At 40.7% G+C, this 18,840-nt stretch overlaps 1 protein-coding gene across 3 annotated transcripts in view; it reads left to right on the top strand.

Annotated features, from left to right (window-relative positions):
* The window catches only part of ASTN2 (astrotactin 2), a 1,067,984-nt gene that overhangs the window by 417,375 nt on the left and 631,769 nt on the right, over positions 1 to 18,840 (top strand). For all 3 annotated transcript variants that reach the window (XM_073639713.1, XM_073639714.1, XM_073639715.1), the window contains one exon: positions 4,565 to 4,711. In XM_073639713.1, the coding sequence (XP_073495814.1) occupies positions 4,565 to 4,711 (147 nt within the window). The remainder of the gene's footprint in view (positions 1 to 4,564; positions 4,712 to 18,840) is intronic.

An 18,840-nucleotide genomic window follows, 5' to 3' on the forward strand; every position in this document is an offset into this window, starting at 1 on the left:
GCTGGTACTGGCCTGGAAGGTGGTGCAAATGGCCTTTTTGGGGTTATCGGCAGAGTCTTTAAAAAACAACCAGACTCGGGAAGACCTAACAGTTGTACTGTGTTGGTGTTACGGGGAACGGTTGCCTACCTTCTGTCTGCGGCCACCACACTTCTTCTTCCTGCTTGTTAGGATGCTCTGCCTCCCTACCCCTGTATGCTGCTGGCCTCGCTCTGCATGTCCTCCTGCCAGGTTGGGTCAGTTTCTATATTCCTGCCAGGGTGGGTCAGTTACTATATCATCCACCACCTTGTCTTCCACTTCCGCACCCTGGTCCTCCTCCTGACTTTCTGGCAATTGTGTCTCATCATCGTCGGCTACTGAGACTTGACCGTGTGGAAGACAGGGTGGTGGTGGTGGCTAAGTGACTGGAAGCATTATCCGCTATCCAACCAACAACCTTTTGACACTGCTCTGGGTTCAATAGTGGTGTGCTGCGGTCCCCTAGGAATTGAGACAGGAAGGTTGGGCGAGAAGATATGGGTGTTTGTTGTGGCGCAATTTCAGCTTGCCCACGGCCTCGGACTCTGCATGCACCATCACCATCACTTCCAGTTCCCCGTCCCTTGCCACGCGCCTTGCCCATTTTAAATGGAGGACAATATCTTCCACGTTCACTACAAAATAGCTGAATTTGGAGCGAAGTTATATGTAATCCATGTGATGGAGGAACCACAGTTTTAAATACCTGGCCTGTAGGTAACTATTTTGAACAGCAAACCGGTGCCAAAAACTTTGCTGACACACTGAAAAAAAATTTGAATAGAGGCCAAAAATGGCAGTATTTTCAGCGCAATTATATGTGAATGTGATCCATGTGACGGAGAAACCACAGTTTTAAATACCTGGCCTTTAGGTAATGTAAGGTGGCGGTGCAGTAACTGAGGAAGTGACCCAACAAGTCCAACATAAGCAGCTTTTATTCAGCACTCGCGGGTAAAACAGAAAGTCCTCCGGTTCGCAGCCGGGTTAACATCAGTCCATAACAACGGTTGCCATGGGCAACGGCCGCGCTGGGCCGCTCAGAGCCTGACGGGTGCAGAGCCTTCCCAGGCGTAGGTTCAGCTACACACAGGCCCGCCAAACTTTCCTTCTATGTTCCTAGCAGGTCCTAACACTGAACAACACTAATCCTTAGTGCAGGGTTTTTAAAGGACCTGTGGCAAGAGCCACTGGAAAATCCGGGTTGGAGGGAGGAGGCCGCCCCAGTGCCTTCCTGTAGCCTCCTCCAAGAAATGAAGCCCCTGCCAGGTTTTACTAATCTGCCTTAGCCAGATAGGTCAATGCTCACCTTCATTCCTGCATTGCAGCCGCAGGTGAGTTTGTGACTGCAATGCACTCCAATGGATTTAATAGGTCTCTGTATGCATTCTGGAGGATATATAACGTCCCTCGTATACGATCCCGGTCACTGCCTCACAGTAACTATTTTGAACAGCAAACCAGTGTCAAAAACTTTGCTGACACACTGAAAAAAAATTTGAATGGAGGCCAAAAATGGCAGTATTTTCAGAGCAATTATACGTGATCTGTGTGTCGGACAAACCACAGTTTTAAATAGCTGGATTTTTAGCGCTGTAATATGGAAAGGACCTGGCTGTATTCTGCAGTGCCAACAAGCAAATGGCGCAGAACAATGGTGTTCTCTGGATTGCTTTTTAAGCAAATAGTGAGGATTAAGATCCCAAAAAAATGATTCCTGAGACCTGGACCTTTGTCTAGAAATGTCTAACAGCAACAGAAGGCAGAACTGGAATGGAGCCTCTTGTGCTATATGCACTGCAGTCTGCTATATACACTGCCTGCCTGCCTATATACCCTGCCTGCCTGATATCTCTGCATATGGATTAGTTAGTCCTCAGAAGGACTGTTTGTTGAGATGGATATGTGTAATGTACGGTTTTTCTCTTTACACTACCTAATACACAACCAAATCCCTCCCTAGCTCAGCAGCAGCTCTCCCTACACTGTCTGATTCCGGAGTGACTGTGACAAGCATGGCGTCGCCAGGTCTGATATAGACCTGATGATGCTGTGCGGCCAGCCAATCACTGTAATGCTACAAGCAACATGGCTGCGGCATTACAATGAGTGGCAGGCCAAACATGCAGGGAGGGGACCCGAGCATCCGCCCGAGCATCTCGCAAGTACTCGGCGAGCTCCGAGCATCTCGAGTACTGAGATGCTCGGGCGAGTACTTGCGAGTATGCTCGCTCATCTCTATTTAAAATGTTTGTCCAGACTAAATGCAATGTTGCCCAGTGTTCCCTCTAGGCTGAACATCAGGAAAGGAAAGAATTAAAAGGGCATAATAATGATGTTAACAATTAAAGTTAGGTTATGGCCAGATGTTTTGGTGGAGGCATGGCCAGAGGTCCACCCACCCACAGCGAAAAAATAGCCACAAAAGTGTGAAACAAAATCGTACATCAATTAGTCATTGTAGTGGTGGAAGCTTCTCTCGCTTGCGGCCAGCTGCACCCCCTTGCACCGTCTAACCCTATCAATCGATCTTGACCTCTCGCCAGAGTCAGGAATTCTTTAACCCTATTATTTTGAGTCCAAAGCTTGGAGGAAACTCTTTGTTTGTTAGTATTTGTTATAGACAGTAAATTCAAAGAATTTTGGGGACAGGATTTTTTTTTTACAAGGTTCTGAATTTTTTTAATCACTAAAATATAAAAAAAATATGAATTTTGGAACTGCCGTAATCGTACTGACGTTTGAGAATCAAATTGCCAAGTTATTTTTACAGCAAAATGGAAGCTGCAAGGTTGTGTTTTTTTTCACCATTTCAACCCACTTGGAATTTTCTCTCCATTATTTAGTATAATAATATGGTAAAATGAATGCAGACATTCAAACCTAAAACTCATCTTTCAAAAAACATTCCCTCATATGGCTATGTCAGAGAAAAAATAAACAAGTTATGACTCCTGGAACAAGGGGAGGAAAAAAACTAAAAAATATACAGGTCCTTAAAGGGTTGAAGAGAATCTGTCGACCGGTTTTAGCCACCTAATCTGAGTGCAGCATAATGAAAAGACAACACTGATTCCAGCGATGTGTCTGTCAATGGGCTGCTTGCTGTAGCTTTTATAAAATCACAGTTTTATCAGCAGGAGATTATCACTAAAGGATTACTGCTGCCATGTGGTCCAACCCTCCCCCCACCACTGACTGATAGCTTTCTGACTATGCAAAGTGTATGCAGAATCAATACGTGATGCGAGCTGAGTTATAGAGAACTCAGCATTCAGTGAACTGGTAACTCTGCCAAAGATAAAACAGAGAATTTATCAAAACTATGGCAAGCCGCCAAGTAAGTGATATATCATTAGAATCAGCATCTTTGTCTCTACATCATGCTTCTCTCAGATGGGGTATCAAAAACCTGGTGACAAATTCCCTTTAAACAATAAATCATTTTCTGATGACACATTTATTTTAAAGGAGATTCTCAAGTTATTAAATTGCTATAGATAATTAGACACCATGAACATAAACAAGTTTGCAATTGACTTGCTTCTTCTATCAGCTGTCATTTTCCTGCAATGAAAGATTTTATCTTACATAGTGTACAGCTGGTTTTAATGGATCTTGGCCACGAGAACCTGCCCAGACCCTAGCCAAGCCATGAGAGGATGTACATACTCCTAAATACCAGCCACCTTTCTCCAAATCATTGATTTCTATACAGCAGTTAGCAGATCACCTCCCTCACTGTCCTTCTCAGCTCCTGACTAGCTGCTGTTATAAATACTGCAAAATCACCAGTCTCCACCATCTGCAGCTTGCAGAACAGTTCTTCTAATCACGTCTCTGGCTGTCCAGAGCTGTGTGCTTGCTCAAATGCCCTGTTATCTCTATGTGTAAATACAGTCATAGCGGTGTAGATTCCAGAACAAACCACTGATAGCTTAATATGTAAAAGCAGAACTTTTGCTGAGCTTTATAGTTCAATCATCGCGGACAAGGTCCTCACTCCTCCTGTACCAGTCGCCGTCACGTTTTGTTAAAGATCATTGTAATTGTTTTTGTATGTCTACCCCTTTTTCACATGTAAAGCGCTATAATAATAAATAATAATAATAAACAGTACTACAGCTCTACAGCTCAGCTATTCACCAGAACTGTCACTCAAGGAGTAGTGCCTACCCTTCCAGAAGCCAGGAAGTAAGAAGACTGTAAGGTGACTGCTTAGCTCTGAGCCACTCAAGAGACAAATTGAGAATAACCCTTTAACATTAAACTATTCTAGCTACATACATACATTTCTGATATGTATGATAATTTTTGGCTGATTTGTTGTCTTATTGATATATATGAATTTTTTAATGGTGTACATGAAATTGCTTCCTAGGGTTCATTAGGTATGCATTTAGGCAGAGACCACATTTACATATAATATATTTTTTAAACCTGGATTTCTGACTTTTTACATGCCCTAATGTTTTGTTAAGGGTATTTCTGGATATTTAATATTATTTGTCTGATTTTACTTTTGTTTCTTTCCTAATTTCAGGTACTTTGAAGAGTCCACTAAGCCGAACAGCCCTGACGTTGGTCGGGGTGAGTGCCTGCGTGTTGGCTGTAGTGTGTGGGTCGCAAAATCCCTGCCCGCTCACCGTGAAGGTCACACTACATGTGCCAGAGCACTTCATCGCGGATGGTGAGAGAGTAAAGGGCACTAACGAGTGAGGTTTTACACAGTGGAACAAATTAATAACAAAAAAAGAAGCTTTGGAAGAAACAAGGTGACGATATGGAGGGACAGATGTGTCAGTAAGACTGGTTAAGACATCCTATTAATATTCTGTTCTACACCTTTCCCCACAGTCAATATCTCTTGGTCTACCCTGTATGTCGTACATGTGTCAATGTTTACCACAACTATATTCTAAACTGATGTAAAGAAATGTACTATATCTTATGATACAAGAAGGGAAAACTGAAAATTAAGTTATATTATGATCTCTTCCTTCTTAGAATTAGATGCCGAGAAGAAGTTAATGTACTTTATCACTGAGAATGAGAGTTTGCAGTTGGCCTCCACATTCTATAACTTAGAAACTTTTAGTATCTCTAAAGCCAGATTGACACATTCATGTTTCGTAGTCCAAGTACGAGCCGTGGTGCATGGACCAGACCCGGATCTTCTGACCTAAACTCAACAGTCTAATATATGCCTCTGAGACTAATAAGTTTGGGTCAGGAGACCCGCGGCAAGTCTGTGCATTTTGGTCCGCACTTGGACCTTGAAACACGGATGTGTAAATTTAGCCTAAGTGCAATTATAAGATGCCAGTAATGGTGGTTTGAGGAGTAAAAGGAGATAGATGTTTCTGGTTTCTCGCTGCTGTTCAAAAAGTAGTCGTTCCACTGTGGTAGTATTTAATAGTACTTTTATCACGTAATTCAAGTTCGAACCAAACTCTTTTTCAGAAAATAGACTTCATATAGAGATCAGTGTAACAGGGTGGGTTTTAAATAGACAAAGAAGAAAAGTCAATATTGAAAGACACGCCCTGCCGGGCCGGAACAAAGTGTGGTATACATAAGGACCAATAATACCATAGAGACAAAAAGCACAACATATCTAAAAATGATAAAATACAAAAACTCCATGAGGGATACTTTAATTCATGAATGCCATTGCAAAAAAAGAATCAAAATTAAGACAGGCTTTGAAATCCTATGAGCTGGTAAATCGAATATCAAGAGACCACATCGGAACATATAATCATTGCTGGTGCTCTAGTAATATAACAAAAAGACAAATGACTTTAGAATTAACATTTACAAGTTAAAAAAAATAAATAAAAATTAGTGATAGCATTGAATGAGAAAAAAATATAGGGCGGGGAAAAAAGGAAATGTTCAGCTCACCAAGTGCAGATGGTTTGAAGCCTCCGTATGAAGAATGCGGTGCACGGGCTCCAGACCGGCAGCTGGGCAGTAGCAGAGGAAAAACTGAAAGGGTTCTAGCATCCGCCAATGATTAGATATTAAAAAAATTAAAATTACAAAAGTTTTTTTACGAAAACATGTCAATGAAGTGGGAGAAGGGGAAGGGATGACATGGGGGAGGGGGATAAAAAGGACACGGGTCTACACGTTTCAAGCTGTGTAGTCAGGACTAAGAGCTTCACAGCCTGAAATGCCTAGACCCATGTCCTTTTTATCCCCTTCCCTCATGTCACCCCTTCCGCTTCTCCCACTTCATTGACATGTTTTTGTAAAAAAAACTTTTTTAATTCTCTTTTTTTTTTCATTAAAAGTCACGTTTTAACTTCTAATCATTGGCGGATGCTGGAACCCTCTCAGTTTTTCCTATATCATTGAATGCCTGTGTTTGTGAAGTGGGAAAATAGTATTTGAGCTAAGTGACTAGCGGTGAGCAGACTGCAGAGCCAACAGGGAAAAAGCTGCCAAACCCTTGTAGGGTTGTACACCCGTGAATAGTGTCCATGAGAAAATGTGTCATTGGAATTGAAAAGTTGAAAAACTCGGGGTTCATATATCTATATATAAATAAAAAGGTAAATGTTCGTTTGTTCAAAATTTTAAATCTCCGAAAGTTCTTCACCGATTGCTTTGAAATTTTGACACAACGTTGCATTCGAATACATGTATGTTTTTATATACCTACTATGTTTTTATATACCAGCTGTTAGACGTAAAAGCAACAGCGAGATGGGGGTGTTACCAGCTCAGTCCCAGGCTGACTCTCCCTGGCCTCCCGGCATTCCCCCCCCCCCTTAGTGACATCTCATTCATAAACCCTTCTCCCTCTCCTCCATTCGCCCCAGCCGCTGCCTGTGCTCTGCTCCTTTCATGTCCCCCGCGGAGGTTGGGGGGAAAGGGAATGTCGATACCGTCTGTTCTAGGCCGAAAGACACTGCTACTCATCACCGCCTCCACCTGAGAGGCGGCCGCATCTGCTCTCCGGCACCGCTGCTGTTGTGGCATCTTCTTCTCCGGCAGGTGAGTCTTATTTCTGACTACCCAACAACAAGCGGGGGAGAGAGGGAGGCTGCATGGAGAGACACAGGCCGTGGCCTCCGCTCTGGGTGCTGAGCTGGACCCGAGCCTTGCCGAAGTGGGTAGATAGCGAGCGAGTGCAAATCCCACTGTGCCATCGGCGGAAGCGGCGCTGTGATCCGGCTGGTACCAGCCCGGGACATGTCAAGTGGATCACCCCCTCCTCCTTTGCCGCCTGCCTTCATCTCTGCGCCCCCTCCTGTCACATTCCCTCTGTGCTAGAGAATTGCATAACTAGCAATCCCTGACATGACCGGCTCCATTGTGACACCTGACTGTGTCAATCTTTCAAAGCAATCGGTGAAGAACTTTCGGAGATTCCACAAGTATAGTGAAATTAAATATTTTAGAAACGTGCGCTTTCTCTTTTCTTTCTTTTCCATTTAACCAGACTGAGCTACAGCCACGCGTGGCCGAGTACAGCTAGTATATTATATACCGGAATGCTATAGAAACACACTGTGAGTAATAATAATCAGCGCTAATGGTACAGATAAAATATTCAAGATGAATATTGAAAAAAAATCAAAATTGGTGTTATTTTGTTAGTCAGTTTTAAAAATACGTAATTTAAAGCAGTATAAAATGATCATTGTCTAATTATAACTAAAGGAAAAAAACTATTTGTAGAAACGATATTAAAATAAAAAATTTAAAAATGTAACAAGAAAGAAAAAAAATAAAAACAAATATTTAAAAAATTCATTATAAAAAGTATTTTATCCATAAAAAAAACAGCCACAATGTTGTTGTTCATTGGGCCTTCTTAGATGAGGTGTGTCATATTACCAAAAGCAATTCATGTGTGCCCTCTCAAGGAACAGACGGGGGTTTAACTACACTAAAGGGCTTGACCAAGTTTGGGACTCGAGTGTGCGGTCGCTCTATGTGATTGAAGACTTGTGAATCCTAACACTGTGCACAGTGCGCTCTAGGAGGATTTTCCGGTGTCGGGAGCAGACGGTCCTGGGACCGCAAATATGTGATTTGCAGTTTTTCATTTCCAGTCCGACAAAGTTCAATTCACTTGTATCAGCACACGTCTAGTCATGTGTGTAAATCACATACTTGCGGTCATGCACACACTCGCTCCTGGCACCAGAGAATCCTGACAGTACACAGGGTGCGCGCTGTGAGAATTCACAAGTCTGCAGTCACATAGAGAGACTGCAGACTTTAAACCCCAAGCCTGGACAACCCTTTTAAGTATCGATAAAATTGGGTGGGAAAGAAATACTAGTATCCATTTATTTTCATCCAAAATGTGTATCTATCTATATGTTAAAATAGGTGATGAAAAGCAGAAGAACAAAGGAGTAATACATTTATTTTTCTCTTGTATCTCAAGTTCAAAATGATAAATTCCTGGTCATAAAACGTGCCTCTTTCTATGGCATATTCAAGGTTTCAGCAAATCTTAAGGAAAATCCACTTGTGTTATATCTCCTTGGTAATTGCTTTATTTTTGTTACCAAAGGTCCATGATTACAAAACCAGGGTTTCATTTCCTTTCATACCCAGGGCCACTTTTCTTTGTGAGTTGTGCATGGTATTGCAATTCATCCCATTCATTAAAATTATTATAAGAAAAAAAATATCTATAAAAAAAAAAATTAGACGGTTGTTTTCATTTTTTTTAATGATAGAAATTGCAGCAGTACAAGACAACACAACACGTCTTTGGTGGGCAAAAACAAAAATATACATGTAATAAAAATATAACTAGATATTTTGTTCAAAGCTGGTTAGTCCAAAAAACATTATTTTTTCCTCTCATTATTTTCTCAAAGAAATTGCACATTCTAAACTTGTGAAGTAAACGGTGGCTAGAAGCAAAAATTGCTGACTATTTTTTCTAATCCTCCAAAATCCCTATAATGGCCAGACCGTGTTTGATGAGATTTAAAATGATTTTTTTTATTTCAGATTTTTTTTATTATTTTTTTTTATTTAATTTGCAACACAATTAGCATTTTTTTTTTGTAGCATTTTATGACAAATTAGGTTTAATATTAATCCCAATAAATTCTGGCAGATTTCATTTGATTTTTACAGATAAATGGTGCTGCAGAGGAGCAGTAATTAAACCCATCCACACTGGGAGAAGAAGCCTTGAAATGGACCTCTCAGCAGGTTTTTGTTATATAATCTGAGAGCAGCATAGTGTAGGGGAAGAGACCCTGATTCCAGCGATGTATCACATACTGGGCTGCTTGCTGCAGTTTTGATACAATCCCTTTTTTCTCTACTGTAAATGTAGCAAGTGTCAGAATGCTGAGCTGTGCATAACCCCACCCCCACCCCTGATTGGCTGCTTTCTGTACATTGTCAGCCATCTGCCAATCAGTGGTGGGGGCGTGGTTACACACAGCAGAAGGACTAAATGGCACAAGACACCTAGTCCTCTAGTGATAATTTCCTGCTGATAAAACTTTGATTTTATTGCACCAACAACACACAGACTATTAAGTGACACATCGTTGAAATCAGGGTTTCAGCCCCTACATCATGCTGCTCTCAGATTACATAGCAAAAACCTGCTGACAGATTCCCTTTAATATCACAAACCTAGTAAGAACTATTTTTTTTTTACTTTTTTTTTATCAGTAATTGTGTAAGCTCCCTTATGATCGTAGACCAAACTACGTCTCGCCATTGGGATGAGAATTTAGCTTTGATTTTTTTTGCTTTAATAATGGGTGTGTGTGTTTTTTCTTAATATTATTCTTAAATCCAAAAACACCAACGAGATAATGAGCACCCAGGGACCATCAAGCATGGTGGAGAATGTGCGAAACTGCTCATTACCTCTTTATGGACCCTTCTGCAATCCCTGACAGTGAAACTCAATAGCGTTAAATTCCTTGAAGAAAAAAAAGGCAACGATTATATGATTATTTATAAAAACTATACGAGCATAAAATGATTGATTATGAGAATGTCCAGATTGTCTCAATTTGTAGGATCAGTCATGTTGGCTATAAGCATGTCCAGTTCTTCATTAAAGCAGAATATAAGTCATTATGAGAAGTGTCTGGCACTTGCTTATTATCCTTCCCCCTTGACCAGTCCTTTTTTTTATTTTTTCAGCCCAGAAAAAAAGGAATTTGATTCCTTTTCCCAGATTGGCTTTTGTCTGGGAAATGAAAGGTTTCGATTTGACCTCCTCCATCCTCCTTTCTTCTCATGGTTGAACTTGATGGACATATGTCCTTTCAAATTATACAAACTATTTAGGCAATCTTAACTGAAATCAATTAAATGTCATTTTAGGGAAAATCGGAGTCTGATCTTATCTAGTTCTATTAGGAAGAGGAATCTTCTCGGCATGACAAAGTAAACTCAGTAGGATAAAATTCTTTAGAAATCTCATTGTGTATTCAATGAAATTAAGAAGCCAATGTATTTAAATATGAAATAGCAAGAGGGAAAAGTGTGAAAACAATGCTAATCTGAAAACGATTCTTGTTTTAACACAGAAGATTTAATAATTCGATCAAAATGCAAATAAAAATGAGCAACTTGACAATTAAAGAGAACAAAAAGTTCTGCCGCAGTTGAAAAATAACAGTAAAATTAAGATCTGAAAAAGGGGGAATCAGCAGAGGTGCTCAGCGGGTCCCAATGTGACATTTAGAGCGTTATATTTAAATGAAGGTTATATTAAAAAGAGCTATCATAAAAGATAAAAAAAAACACTTAAAACAACTTATTTCATTCAAGTTTTTTTTTTATTATTTAAATTCATTTTTATTAAATATGATTCCTACAGGGTTATGTATCCCTTCCAGATTTCATTTTCTTACCTTAATATTTAAATGAATGGAAGTACTTAAAACTGATAAAACTTTACTAAAGACTTTCTCACTACCAATATGATGACTTTACAAAGGTTTAATGTATTTTTTGTGCACAATTTACAATTCAGAAGACTATGTTTTCTTTGGAACAATAGGGTAAGGGGAAAGTTGACAAAGTGAGTATAATTTATGAACCCTTGTGCATTGGTGTCCAAATTAGACAGTATGGGGTAGTCCGAAACTCACATTTATTTTAATCCTAAATGCCTATCGATTTAATTTCATGATCTAATCTCTTTTCTAATATACTTAAATTAAAAAGTCTCTATTGTTCTCTCACTACGCTATGTAACTATTTTATTCTATTTTTTACTGCTCTCTGTTTAATGACACTTCATTTGAGAAACCCAGTCCATAGGTTGTCAATTCCGACTTATGCTCAGTAGGCTCTTTTCACTTTGCAATATGCATAGTGACAGTGCGCTCCCTCACCAGCTTTGACGTGAAGCAATGAGCTGACAAGAGAGCACACTGTCAGTGCACATTGTAAAGAATAAAACCCAGCAATCAGAGACCACCTCCACCCCTGCAAGTGTCGTCACTTGCACGGGCGGGGCTGGTCTCTGTTTGCTCGTTCTTTCCTTACAATGTGCACTGACATTGCGCTGACTTGCCGCCTTGTCACTTCTCATCAAAGCCAGCGAGGGAGCGCACTGTCACTATGCATATTGCACAGTGACAAAATCCTATTGAGCATACGTCGAAATTGAAAACCGATCCATGTTCAATAGAGCAGGGACTAGCCCAGCCTCCACTGATGATGCTTCATTTCACGGTGGGGGCATAGTTTGTGGCATGCAGTGGAATTTTCAAACAAAACATCATCAAACAGAAAGTAATTAAAAAAGCAGATAGTGTAATGAGGGAATGATAGGATTTTTTTAAATAAAGTATTTTAGAAAAGAGATTAGATTATGACATTAAATAGATAGAAATTTAGGATAAAGATAAATGTTAGTTCCCGATCATCCCTTTAAATTTTACCCATTATATTTACTTTGACAGCTTAGTACATAGGGTAGTTTAGGGGTCAGTAATTTTCTGTTTATAACGTGCCATAAATCAGGTACATGTGAAGTAGAGAGATATTAAAGTAGTAGTCAGTGATTTTTGTTATTTACTGTGTCCCCCAGTATACTGTGTGTACTTCAGGTTAGTGTTACCTTATGTTCCATTTTAGCTCAAAATCATGTATTCCTTTCTGTTCAGTTTGGTCGTGTAAGGACACCGTAAATTCCCCCAAAATTACTTTGATTAATGTTCTCTCAAAGTGGATCACCATCTCAGTTGTCAGAAGTTCTTGTGTAATAAAACTGCATAGAATGTACCACAGACTTTCTGCAGAGCCTGGGGAAATAAACTGCTATTACAATTAGTGATAATGATTACACAGCTCTTGTCACATATGCATACACTTAATTAGGGATAAGGGAATTGATTGAATGTGAATCAAATTTGTTTTGAATTTTAGGAAATTTGAAAAATTGGCAATTCAATTTGTGTCAAAATATTGCTAATGCTATTTTACACAAATCAGAAAATTGAGCCAGAGAAGGCTCACGTGGCCACATGGGCTACCCTATAACACCTTGCTGCTATCACAGCACATGTCTGTGGCCAATGGTGAAGATTTTCTTTATACGATTTTAATGGATTTTCAATTAAGCAGCATTCCTAGGAAGGCTCATTTCACGACAGTCGCAAACTAAACAGGCTGCCGATCACCCAATGGACAGGCAAAATGCTTGTCGTTCTCGGCAGCATATCATCCTGTGTAAACAGGGTCTGCACTGCCAAGAACAATGGCAGCCTATGCGCAGGGAACAATCAATTACAGATCATTCAGCGTGCTTGTGATCCGCGGTCTGCCCGTGCAAACAGGATATTAAACGATCAACGATCGATAAATATTCACCAATTGGCCATCATTTAATATTGCAAAATTGGGTAATGTAAGTACACCTTTAGTATATAGTAAACTAATTGTTGTACCAAGTTTGCAAGATAGTAACAATGTCAGTAGGTGACTTAACCTTTCGACCCTATGGAAATATAAAACCTACAATGTATTGGGGAGGCAACAAAAGTAGAAGTATAAACATATATACAATTATATTATATAATGTATTAGTAGTTCCCAAATCCAGATTTTCCTATTAGTACAAATTTGACCTTAAATCTCATTATATGTATATGTTGGTAGTAAGAAAAATAACTAAAATTGAGGGCATTAATAAGCCTCCGGGATGTTGTCTTCTGAATTCCATCCACCTACGGTGACCAATCAGAACAGATACATGTTTAGGGTGGAGTATTTATGCTTCTTAAAGATAAACCACTGTACTTTTTATTTCATAAATCAATAGTACACATGAAAATACATAGTTTTGTGATATACCTTATCAGATAAATTTGCTTCTTTCTTCTCCTAAGTTGTTCATTCATTCTCAAAAGTCTCAAATCAGGGGTAAAATCTGTTTTCGGTGAATACAGATTTTCCCATTAATGAGATAGGAGGTGACAGTTGGTGCTTATAAAGTTCTATGGATCTTGCAGTAGAATGTCTGTCTGCTGCAATCTCCTCCTTCTCCTCTCTCCATAACATTTTAAAAGAACCAACTGTCACATCCTATCGAAGTAATATGAAAATCAGTCTTCAGTGAACACAGATTCTACCCATGAATTATTAAAGGTGAAAGGTGATTAGTACAAGTGGAGAAAGAAGTAGATTTCTCTACCAAAATATATTCCAAAGTTTTTTTTATTTTCAGGTGTACTATTAATTTATTTATATGGCATAATTAATATTAAGGTGCTCTACAGACATCATTACTGTCCCCATTGGGGCTCACAATCTACATTCCCTATCAGGATGTCTTTGGAGTGTGGGAGGAAACCGGAGAACCCGGAGGAAACCCATGCAAACACGGGGAAAACATACAAACTCCTTGCAGATGTTGTCCTTGGTGGGATTTGCACCCAGGACTCCAGCGCTGCAACACAGTAGTGCTAACCACTGAGCCACCATACAGTGCTAACCACTGAGCCACTATAAAGTGCTAACCATTGAGCCACCATACAGTGCTAACCACTGAGCTAACCACTGAGCCACTGTAGAATGCTAACCACTGAGCCACTGTACAGTGCTAACCACTGAGTCACCATACAGTATAACCACTAAGCTTACCAGTGAACCTCTGTACACTGTGTGCAGAATTATTAGGCAAGTTATATTTTAGAGGATTATTTTTATTATTGATCAACAACTATGTTCTCAATCAACCCAAAAGACTCATAAATATCCAAGCTTAATATTTTTGGAAGTTGGAGTTGGTTTTTTTTTTAGATTTGGCTATCTTAGGAGGATATCTGTTTGTGCAGGTAACTATTACTGTGCAGAATTATTAGGCAACTTAATAAAAACCAAATATAATCCCACCTCACTTGATTATTTTCACCAGGTAAACCAATATCAGTGCACAAAATTTAGAAATAAACATTTCTGACATGCAAAAACAAAAACCAAAAAAATTAGTGATCAATATAGCCACGTTTCATTATGATGACACTCAGCAGCCTTCCATCCATAGATTCTGTCAGTTGCTTGATCTGTTTTCGATCAACATTGCGTGCAGCAGCCACCACAGCCTCCCAGACACTGTTCCCAGAGGTGTACTGTTTTCCCTCCCTGTAGATCTCACATTTTATGATGGACTACAGGTTCTCTATGGGGTTCAGATCAGGTGAACAAGGGGGCCATGTCATTATTTTTTCTCATGTGATGGAGCATTGTCCTGCATGAAAATCATGTTTTTATTGAACGATACCAACTTCTTCCTGTACCACTGCTTGAAGAAGTTGTCATCCAGAAACTGGCAGTAGGTCTGGGAGTTGAGTGTCACTCCATCCTCAACCCAAAAAGGTCCCACAAGTTCATCTTTGTACCCCACCTCCACCTTGCTGGCGTCTGAGTCGGAGTGGAGCTCTCTGCCCTTTACTGATCCAGCCTCTGGCCCATCCATCTGGCCCATCAAGAGTCACTCTCATTTCATCTTTCCGTAAAACCTTTGAAAAATCAGTCTTAAGATATTTCTTGAACCATTTTTGACGTTTTATCTTATGTTTCTTGTTCAAAGGTGGTGGTTTTTCAGCCTTCCTTCCCTTGGCCATGTCCCTGAGTATCGCACACCTTGTGCTTTTTGATACTCCAGTAACGTTGCAGCTCTGAAATATGGCAAAACTGGTGGCGAATGGCATCTTGGCTGCTTCACGCTTGATTTTCCTCAATTCATGGGCAGTTATTTTGTGCCTTTTTTGGCCAACACGCTTTTTGCGACCCTGTTGGCTATTTGCCATGAAACACTTGATTGTTCGGTGATCACGCTTCAAAAGTTTGGAAATTTCAAGACTGCTGCATCCCTCTGCAAGACATCTCACAATTTTGGACTTTTCAGAGCCCGTCAAAACTCTCTTCTGACCCATTTTGCCAAAGGAAAGGAAGTTGCCTAATAATTAAGCACACCTTATATAGGGTGCTGATGTCATTAGTCAACACCCCTCCTCATTACAGAGATGCACATCACCAGATTTACTTAATTGGTTGTTGGCTCTCAAGCCTATGCAGCTTGGAGTAGGACAACATGTATAAAAAGTATCATGTGATCAAAATACTCATTTGCCTAATAATTCTGCACGCGGTGTAGAGTACTAACCACTGAGTCACCATACAGTGCTAACCACTGAGTCACCATACAGTATAACCACTGAGTTTACCAGTGAACCACTGTAGAGTGCTAGCCACTGAGCTACCGTACAGTGCTAACCACTGAGCCACTGTGCTGCCCATTTATGGGGAAAAAAGGTAAATCATTGTTACTTTTTAATGTAACTCAAGCCTAGACTGTATAGAACACTTATAAAATTTTAAAATATTTATTCTGTTTTATTCTTTTGTTTCCATATTTTATCTGCATTTCTCATAAAAAAAAAAAAAGATAAAGTCTACAAAAATGTTGAGCTTCAGAACTTGTTATTTTTCCACATTGGAGGGTCAAGATCACATCATCCGTCTGAAAGTGGAAGATGACGTTTAATTGGGTTATTCCAGCGAGACTACGATCAGAAATACAGGGGTGAAAATCTCTTCAGGGGCAGAAACATGAAAGTTTTAGAGTGACCTAGTCACAATCCTGACGTGAAAACATTAGACGACTTAAAACAAAGCAGTTCACGTATTAAAACCGTCCAACGTGTCTGAATTATACCAACTTTGCCAAGAGGAGCAGGAGCCAAGTGTCCAGTGCCAAGGACGTGTCTGGGAAAGGCTTCCCGATCTCACCGGACGGCTCTACTACACGGCTGCTGCTCACAACCGTTATCCGCTTTTGGGAAAGAGACCTAGAAGGGGGGTGATTTTTTTCCCACTATGTCTGGCTGTTACGAGTGCGTGTAATAGATGCATAGTTGATTGTCCTTGAAATTCAATATCCATGCCAAGATGTCAAGACTTGCCCCAAATTTCTGTTTTTCAAAATTAATGAACCTTGGAACTCTACTTCTTCTTTATTACATGTAGATGTGATTTTAAATAACCAATTTATTAATTGAACGCTATGAAGTTATTACTAATTGGAAAGGAAATTTTCAAGCAGGCATAGTAAAGTTCATGGAACATAATGTGGATGCGAGCATGGTGTTTGGCTCATACCTTGTATCCTGGTGATTCTGCCAGGAACAACCTAATGGTGCACGGCTCGCAGCTGCACCGCAGAATATATCACCCGGGGGTATCTAATGCTATAATGATACATGATATGTAAATCTAATTAGTCCTTATATTTATTGTAAGGACGTTCTGTAGAGCATCAGACGTGTGGATGTGCGAGAGCTGAGAATGAAATATTAATAAGTTCCAATGTTGACTTTCTTAGTCCAGCCAAATGATAATTTGAGCTAAATAACTTTACAGTATTTTTCCAGCGTAACTAAAGCTCGTAAATGATTTCATAGGGCAGAAATGTCTTCCGGGAAGTCTTCTAAGATGCCCAGTCTGTCTGTACATACGAAGCATGCAGCTTTGTACAGGACATGGCCGTTATGAACATCACACTTTTAGTATTCTGATCGCTGTCTCCACTTAGCAGAAATTGAATGTAGCTAAATGGTTGCTCAGTGGTTAGCACTGTACAGTGGCTCAGTCGTTAGCACTATACGGTGGCTCAGTGGTTAGCACTATACGGTGGCTCAGTGGTTAGCACTGTACCGTGGCTCAATGGTTAGCACTGTACAGTGAATCAGAGGTTAGCATCGTACAGTGGCTCAGTGGTTAGCACTATACGATGGCACAGTGGTTAACAGTGTACGGTGGCTCAGTGGTTAGCAATGTATGGTTGCTCAGTGGTTAGCACTGTACGGTGGCTCAGTGGTTAGCACTGTACAGTGGCTCAGTCGTTAGCACTATACGGTGGCTCAGTGGTTAGCACTATACGGTGGCTCAGTGGTTAGCACTGTACCGTGGCTCAATGGTTAGCACTGTACAGTGAATCAGAGGTTAGCATCGTACAGTGGCTCAGTGGTTAGCACTATACGATGGCACAGTGGTTAACAGTGTACGGTGGCTCAGTGGTTAGCAATGTATGGTTGCTCAGAGGTTAGCACTGTACGGTGGCTCAGTGGTTAGCACTGTTTGGTGGTTCAGTGGTTAGCACTGTACCATGGTTCAGTGGTTTGCACTGCATTGTGGCTCAGTGGTTAGCAATGTATGGTTGCTCAGTGGTTATCACTGTACGGTGGCTCAGTGGTTAGCAATGTATGGTTGCTCAGTGGTTAGCACTGTACGGTGTCTCAGTGGTTAGCACTGTTTGGTGGCTCAGTGGTTAGCACTGTGCAGTGGCTCAGTGGTTAGCACTATACGGTGGCTCAGTGGTTAGCACTGTACCGTGGCTCAATGGTTAGCACTGTATGGTGGCTCAGTGGTTAGCAATGTATGGTTGCTCAGAGGTTAGCACTGTACAGTGGCTCAGTGGTTAGCACTATACAGTGGCTCAGTGGTTAGCACTGTATGGTGGTTCAGTGGTTAGCACTGTACCATGGCTCAGTGGTTTGCACTGCATGGTGGCTCAGTGGTTAGCAATGTATGGTTGCTCAGTGGTTAGCACTGTACAGTGGCTCAGTGGTTAGCACTGTATCTTTGCAGCACTTGGGTGCTGGGTTCAAATCCCACCAAAGACAGCATCAGCAAGGAGTTTGTATGTTCTCCCCATGTTTGCGTGGGTTTCCTCCGAGTTCTCCAGTTTCCTCCCACACTCCAAAGACGTACTGATGTAGGGTATGTAGATTGTGAGCCCCAATGGGGACTGTGATCAGTGGCGGACTGGGTTCTAAGGGCCCACTAGTCACATTTACTTTGGTGGCCCACTGTCCAGCTACATGCAAATATCACTTTATCCTCATTCACATATTTGTCTATGTTTCTATATAATAATAAACAAGGTAGTTTGTTAAATGAAGGTTGAGATGCCCTTTGCTGTACACAGTGGAACAAATATATTGTGCTAACTACTTCTCATACAGGTGGAGAGCCCATTGCTGCATGGGGGCCCACCAGATGATTCTCCTGTTCTCCTGTGGGCCAGTCCGAGTCTGACTGTGATGATGATGTCTGGCAGAATATGGTGGCACTTTATAAAGTTTGATCAGGCATGCTAATTATGCAGCTCTCTTGGTGTGTCCAAGAATTCTGCTACACAGGTTTTGCATTTCTCCGCCTCCATCTCCGGCGTTTGTAGAGAATTGTGTCTTGTCAATCGTAATTCTGGCGCATTTCACCTCATCAATGTGCCACAACATTCAGTTGAGTATACAAACATTGACCCCAATTCATCATTGGTTTTTTTCT

This window comes from Phyllobates terribilis, unplaced genomic scaffold (assembly GCF_046119375.1).
Source record: "Phyllobates terribilis strain yellow unplaced genomic scaffold, ASM4611937v1 Scaffold_7__3_contigs__length_470593459, whole genome shotgun sequence".
In the NCBI taxonomy this organism is placed as follows: domain Eukaryota; kingdom Metazoa; phylum Chordata; class Amphibia; order Anura; family Dendrobatidae; genus Phyllobates; species Phyllobates terribilis.